Source organism: Parasteatoda tepidariorum, chromosome X1, assembly GCF_043381705.1.
Source record: "Parasteatoda tepidariorum isolate YZ-2023 chromosome X1, CAS_Ptep_4.0, whole genome shotgun sequence".
NCBI lineage: Eukaryota > Metazoa > Arthropoda > Arachnida > Araneae > Theridiidae > Parasteatoda > Parasteatoda tepidariorum.
In genome coordinates, this window is record NC_092214.1 from 26619224 (window position 1) to 26626148 (window position 6925).

At 25.7% G+C, this 6925-nt stretch overlaps 1 protein-coding gene across 1 annotated transcript in view; it reads right to left on the minus strand.

The window, feature by feature from the left end:
• Positions 1-1161: 1161 nt before the first annotated feature.
• Positions 1162-6925, minus strand: part of LOC107456714 (serine hydroxymethyltransferase, mitochondrial) — a 36301-nt gene continuing 30537 nt past the window's right edge. Inside the window, exons 11-13 of the mRNA XM_016074656.3 lie at positions 4440-4595; positions 3177-3284; positions 1162-1905 (exon numbers count right to left, since the gene is read on the minus strand). Of these exons, the coding sequence (XP_015930142.1) occupies positions 1775-1905; positions 3177-3284; positions 4440-4595 (395 nt within the window). The 3' untranslated portion in view covers positions 1162-1774. The remainder of the gene's footprint in view (positions 1906-3176; positions 3285-4439; positions 4596-6925) is intronic.

Genomic DNA, 6925 nt, shown 5'->3' on the forward strand with positions numbered 1-6925 from the left:
TATCTATTTCACAAATCATTTTTTTTAAAAAGACAAAAACAAGGAAAATATTTTACATAGATTGTACAAAAAAAATTCTTTAAACAGTGTCATCAGGCTCTCTACTTCTAAAGAAATTTAATTGGTTTATAAGATAAGCTTTTAGATATCAGAGCAAAATTTGCTAAAGTAGTGCCTTTTCTTAACTGGAATCTAGATCACTCATCTATTTTTTCATGCTAATGCAGGAAATGCAACTTTAAGAGCTAAATATCTCAGGAAGTTGTGAGCCAATTTTCATTAAATTTTATATACTTAACTAAAATGTTCATCTCGTAATTTATTCACAATAAAATATTTATCAAGAATGTCAAGCCATGTTCGACAGTTGAAAAATTTAAAGCTTATTTATACTTTCAAAAAAGGTAAATGTGTAATTAATGAATAACAACTAAAATAATTAGAAATTAACTTAAAATTACTTAAGACATTTTAATGCAATACTATGACAATGCTTTAGTATTCACTGATATACACATTGCTTTTAAAAATCGAAAAAAAAAAATGCCATAAAATAAATGTTACTCAAAATTGACATACTTTTAAACTAAAATATATGGACAAAGGTCACTGGAAACTTTCCATATTTTTTAAATTTCTTAAGAAAGACTGCACAGATTGTTCTCTAATTTTAAAGTAAAAAAATTAAACAGTAAAACTGACTGATTTTTAACAAATAGTGTCAATTTTATTTTCTATCCCAATAACCCTCTAAGCTCCTGGGCAAAATTATATTGAAATTTCTCTGCTACAATTACATTCCTATAGATAAACATAAGGGAAACCGGAATTTTAATGCAGGAACACACACAGCTTAAAATGTTGAAGAATGCTTAGAAGCTCAAAATTTAGGGTTAAAGGAGAAATAAGCTTATGTAAATAATATTTTCATGGAAATATTTTTCATACTACCAAAAATGACTTAATCCTCACACCAGCACATTTTTGTCTAATCAATGATTTACCTATAGAGTCTACTAAAGTTTAAATATGAATGTGGCATTAAGAATGTGAAGGTGAGTCTGTAGCTTTTGTTAACTCATTGATTACTCTGAGAAATATGTGAGTTAGAAAACTGATTTAAAAAATAACCGGTATAAAATAATCACAGAACTTCTTGAATTGTAATAAAAATATTTATTTAACTTAGAAGTATCACAGGAGAGCTGCATAAATAACAGTCAATTTTCCCAAGCATTAAGAGACTTAATAATTTTTTACAATATTTTTTACTCAAAACATGAAAATGGCACAGCAATTTAAAAAATAACTTTTTACTGATCTAAACGTGCGGATTTAATATACCTGTATTAAAGAAATTTTATATTCAATGAATTATAAAGAAACAAATTATAAAATTTCTATGGAAACAAAGAAAGTAAAGTAAATTACTTAATAGTGAAACTGAGTAAAAATTAAGAAAAAAAAAGTATTTTTTTTTGTTAATTAGCTTATTATGTTCATTGTACTTGATAAGTTGATCATACAAAATAGTTTTGCTATCATCAGCCATTAGTAAATAGTTTTTAATTGGGCAGCTGATTTTTAGTATCAAGAAAATTTTTTGGGAAAATATAACCTGAATCTTTCATTGGCAGTGAAACAAATTCAGCTGAATTAAGCACCTATATTTTTAGCTTTAATAGAATAGAAAACTTATTTCCCTTTAATTTATTTTTTAGTGGCATATTAAAAAAACAAAACAGCTGACATTCTGACACCAAAAATACATTTTTCAATATTCGGGAAAACCAGGCATTGGAAATTGGGATGCAAATGCTTCAACATCTGTACGAAGTAGTTTCATTTTTTCCATTATTTCTTGATCAGTTTCTAAAAATGCTTTGAACTCTTTCACAGTTTTACCTGAGTTATGAAAAAAAAATAGTAAAGTACAACTTTCAATGAAGAAGTATATAATAGAAAGCACAGCAAATAAAAAGATGTGAACATGATTTTGAAACACCTATTTACAAAAGTTCAAAAATGTTTTAATAACGATCAAACACTTCTAATTAACGCAAATTAGAATTTTAGCATTTCTTTTTTCCTACTGACACTCTTTTTCATGATATTCTAAATTAGTTTCAATGTAATGATTAAAAGTTCATTTTTTTTTATGAAATCTTAGGAAGGAATTTGAAAAACATTTTAAAACTATTTTTTTTTATGCAGAAAAATATAGTTTATACTCTTAATAGTATCCTCTTAAAATATTTAAGATATTTTAAATTCCACTGAAAATTTGCAATCACAGGACTTTAAAGTTTATGTTTCAAAGTTATTATTACATTACTGAAAAGTTTAACAAAAGTCAAAAAGTTTTCAAACTTCCAGCAGCATTAAAGAACATAACTTATGAGCACCTGAAAACATTTTTCTCATTTCTCAACAAAATAAATCAAAGTAAATTTTCAGAATTATTTTATTTTACAAAATTATCTTTATAAATAGTGCATAAACAGTATTAAGAGCTAATACTATGTACTGAATTATCAATTTAATTTGAAATGAAAAATTCCCAATTGAAATTCTGAAATAATTTTATTTATGAAACAATGCAAAATTATTTTAATAAGTAAAAAATTATTTATATTTATTGAAAAAAAAATCAGAAAAACAAAGATATCTTAGAATAATTTAACAAATGAGTTTATAAAGTGTTTACCGAATTATGATGTATTAATTTATAAGTAAAATTTACTTTACAAATTCAATTTGTAGTATACCAAATTTATCATTTTTTGTCTTATATTCAAGTATTTTCTAAAGAAGTATTAAATATTTAAGTTCCAGAACTTTAGGAATTTATATAGAAAATAAAATTTTTCACTTAAGGTATTACTTAGAGATCAAAATTTTATTTTTTGTATAAAAAAGTTTGTATGATTTTGAAAATATTGTGCAGATTTTTACAAAAAATTAAATATTTTATTTAATTTCTCTAAAATATTATAAAAAATTACAATATTCTTGAAAAATTATTTCAGAAATAGAAAAAAGAAACTTAAAGAGTACAATTATCTCAAATCAAAGAAAATGAATTGTTACTCATAAATTAGAAGACTTTTGAAAATAATTTTTTCATTAAGTCATGCTCACTATATCTCTGTCAGTAGAGTAGAATGATGTTTTACCTGCTTTTGGTTTTGCTTCTAATGCTATTAGAACAGCTCTATGTATAAACTCAACAACTTGTTCAAAATCTTTTTCTTTGAAGTTGCGTGATGTTAATGCAGGGGCACCTAAATTTTTTGTTTCATTATTATTAAAAAAGAGAGATAAAAAAGCATTCAACAATATTGAACTCAAAATTTTAAAGTTTGTTTTAGAAATTGTTAAAATAGAGTACACATAAAAAACAAAATATCGTAATTAGGAAATATATTCAATGCTGGGGTTGCTTGAATACAACTGAAGTCAGTTAGAAGTGAGTTTGAATTCAATTTAAAAACAAAGTTATTTATACTGCATTCTGCAAAAATAAAGTAGAACACATAGCACATATGAAACAAACAAGCAAAAATAGATGTTTGCTTTTGGTGTTAAGTAGAGCACCATCAACAAATTAAAGATATAGGAAAAAAACTTATTTTTTTTTAGAATAGCAATACTAAGAATGATTTGAATCAATGTTATTAAGTCTCTTAACAAATCTTTGAAAATAATCAATCTAAAAACCTTCTGTCATATAGAACTTTTATAATAAGAAAAAAATACTGTTTTTAAGATAATTTGTTCTGTTCTGAAGGAACAAATTTCAAGTATCAGATTAGAAACTTACTGGTAACTTGTCCTACACATAAAAATAGTTAACAATTGCATTATTCAAATCAGAGAAAACACAAACTATTAAATTATTTCTCAAACTTTGTATGAACAATGAAGAGAATTGGTTAAATCGAATGTTCATAATCAATAATACAGATTTCACAAAGGAGACTCAACTTATCTCCCAAATTTATCTCTACTCAGGGGCAACAAATGAATAAAAAAAAAAAAAGAGTAAAAGACACTCAAAATATATCATATATTTAAATGAGCATACAGGCCATATATTCTAGTTATTTTGAAGCGGGTGTTGTTCTTGAAAGTGATGCTTTTCAAGAATTTGACACATTAAAAGAAACTTTATTGAATCATGATATATTCAAAACAAATGCAGTTCAAGTAAATATTTTAAAAACAAAAGACATATATACTAAGCTTAACATAATAGGAATATTTTTTTCATAGCAAAAAATTTAAAGATTGCTGAAGCTTAATTTTATTAAAAAAGAATATGAGAAAAGTTTCCCTTAAAATCAGAACTATCCATGAGTTCTTTAATTCCAGGTGATGCTTTTATATTAATATAAGCAAGAAAATATTTTTATGATATTTAATAAAATGAGAATCACCTAATCTAATTCCTCCAGGAACAAGAGCTGATTTATCTCCAGGACAAGTATTTTTATTGGCAGTGATATTTGTTGCATTCATAACACATTCCAACCTTGCACCATCAAGGCCTTTGGGCCTTAGATCGAGAAGTAACAAGTGATTATCAGTTCCTCCTAAAATTAATTTGTAATTATATTACAATAATAATGTAAAATTCAATATCTAAGAAATAAATTACACATTTTAAGAGATTTGAATCTTATATACCTCACCTCATATTTTGTAATTCAAATAGAACTTATCTCTTAAAAACGATAAATGAAAATTTTTTATAAAAATGACTTGTACTAACAGTAAAATTGCAAAATTCTATAAAACAGTTTAGACATTTTTAATGCATATTTTTCTAAATAGAATTCATAGAAAGAAATTTTTTAAACTGCTGCTGTTACTTGTAATCTTACCAAATTTCTTTTTTCCTTCAGCTAGGAACTTATTATTTTTCAAATGTATATAATATATGTATTTAAATGTACTTGAATTAGAAGTATTTTTCAGACATAACCAGCATCATACAACAAAATAATGTTTTGAGATGGTCATAAGCCCCAAAATAAGAAAACCAATTACATCTTTTAGGAAGCAATTACGAAAGCCCTTATGAGAAATTTTAGACTAAAATGAGTAAACATACATCAGGTGTGGAATTGCATGAAGAAATGGATAAACTGTCTATTATATCTTGACTTATCTTCAGATTACTGCTGTTACCACAACTTTTAAATTTCATTAAAAAAAGAAATAAAAAAATGATTTTTGCTTTTATGATTTACTAGGCTTTCGCAGTGTTTTCAAAGGCACTACATTCAAGGGTTTTTTAAAATTACTAAATGTAGTACAATTCACAGGTATAAGGGTATTGTGGGAACTTTTCGAGGAATCATACTCTTGCACCAATTATTACTATGTGAGAATAAGTCACTTTTAATAGAAGTGTGGAATTTAGCTGTGTTGTTATCATTTCTTCCCCATTACAAGTGGATTTATTTTCATTTTCATACAAGAGGACCTTTAGTCAAGAAAAGAAAATTTTCACAATAGCAGGAGAGTGTTTGCGGAGAACAACCAACTGTATAGTCATATCTCTAGACAAACATAAAGCAATAAAGAAATGTTTAAAAAAATTTAATGTTTTGCTTACTAAATATATTTAGCATGCTTATTTCAAATACAATTCACATTTATTTTTGGAGATTTAGTATAGTAAATTTAAGAAATATTTCATTACAGAGTTAAAGATCTTTTTTTTCATTCCTGGAATTTTTTTCGGAATTGCATTCCTTTTTTTTTACAGTTTAAAATCCAAAGAAAGGATAAATCAAAGAACTTGACACGTGATGAATCCACAAGTAATTTTATGAATTCACTAAAAATAATAAAATAAAAAAAATTGCGCAAAATATTTTTTAAGTGCATTTTTAGTGATGTTCAAAGTGTTTCTTTGGAGTGTTTGGCTGAACCTTTCTTTATTGACGATGGTTATCATTGCTTCAGCTATGTTCCAATACATATCTTTGATTAGAACAAAATGGTATCCACTTAGAAGACCATGAGAATGTAAAATATCATTTTGAGAAATAAATTATGTATAGACAAGATATACATATTCTTAAGAAATAGTTTTAAAATATGTCAAAAGTAGCAAAATTCCTGCGTTAAGGACATTTTTACAAAACTACTTATGTTTTTTTTAAATTTTTTTTCTCTCTTTTGTCTAATTAAACTTCACTTTCATACTCTATTTTATAATCGAGCTTTCACTTTTTCGTTTTTTATTTGCACTTGACTCAAGAATTTAATTTTTCACTTTATCTTCCCCAATATCACTTTAAGAAACAGTGTTCTATAGACATATTAACAGTCCAAGTTACATCTATGTTTTCCGAATCAATTAAAACTCTTGGTCCTTTGGGCTCTAGCAGACAAATATCTAGATCTTCCAAATCTGAATCAGGAAATGTTTCTAACAAGGCCATTATTTGTTGTATTGTTATACATGTCTTAGACATTGTGCTAACAGCAAGATAAATTTGCAAATGAGAAAAAAAAGACACTTTTCTTTAACTAACAGGGTAACAAGTTATCAGAGAAGGAAAATAAATCTCAAGAATTAGAAATTAAGAAGCACTGATAGCAAGAATATACATAATACCAGTGTTGGGACACATTGAAAAACTTCTTTGATCCTAAAATTAATCTCTTTCATTATCTGATAACACAAAAAAATATCATAGCCTTATGGAAGCCATCATCTTATCACAAAGAATTTCTTTTGAATAGCTAGAATTTCAATAAAAGAAAAAAACACTGAGTATTAAACAGTGCATACCCTGCATTACTTTCCAAGTATTTCGTCATTATCACTCTATTATCAGCTACCTACACATTCATATCAAAAGAAATTGAACCTAAATGCCTACATCACTTTTTTTTTTTTTTTTGT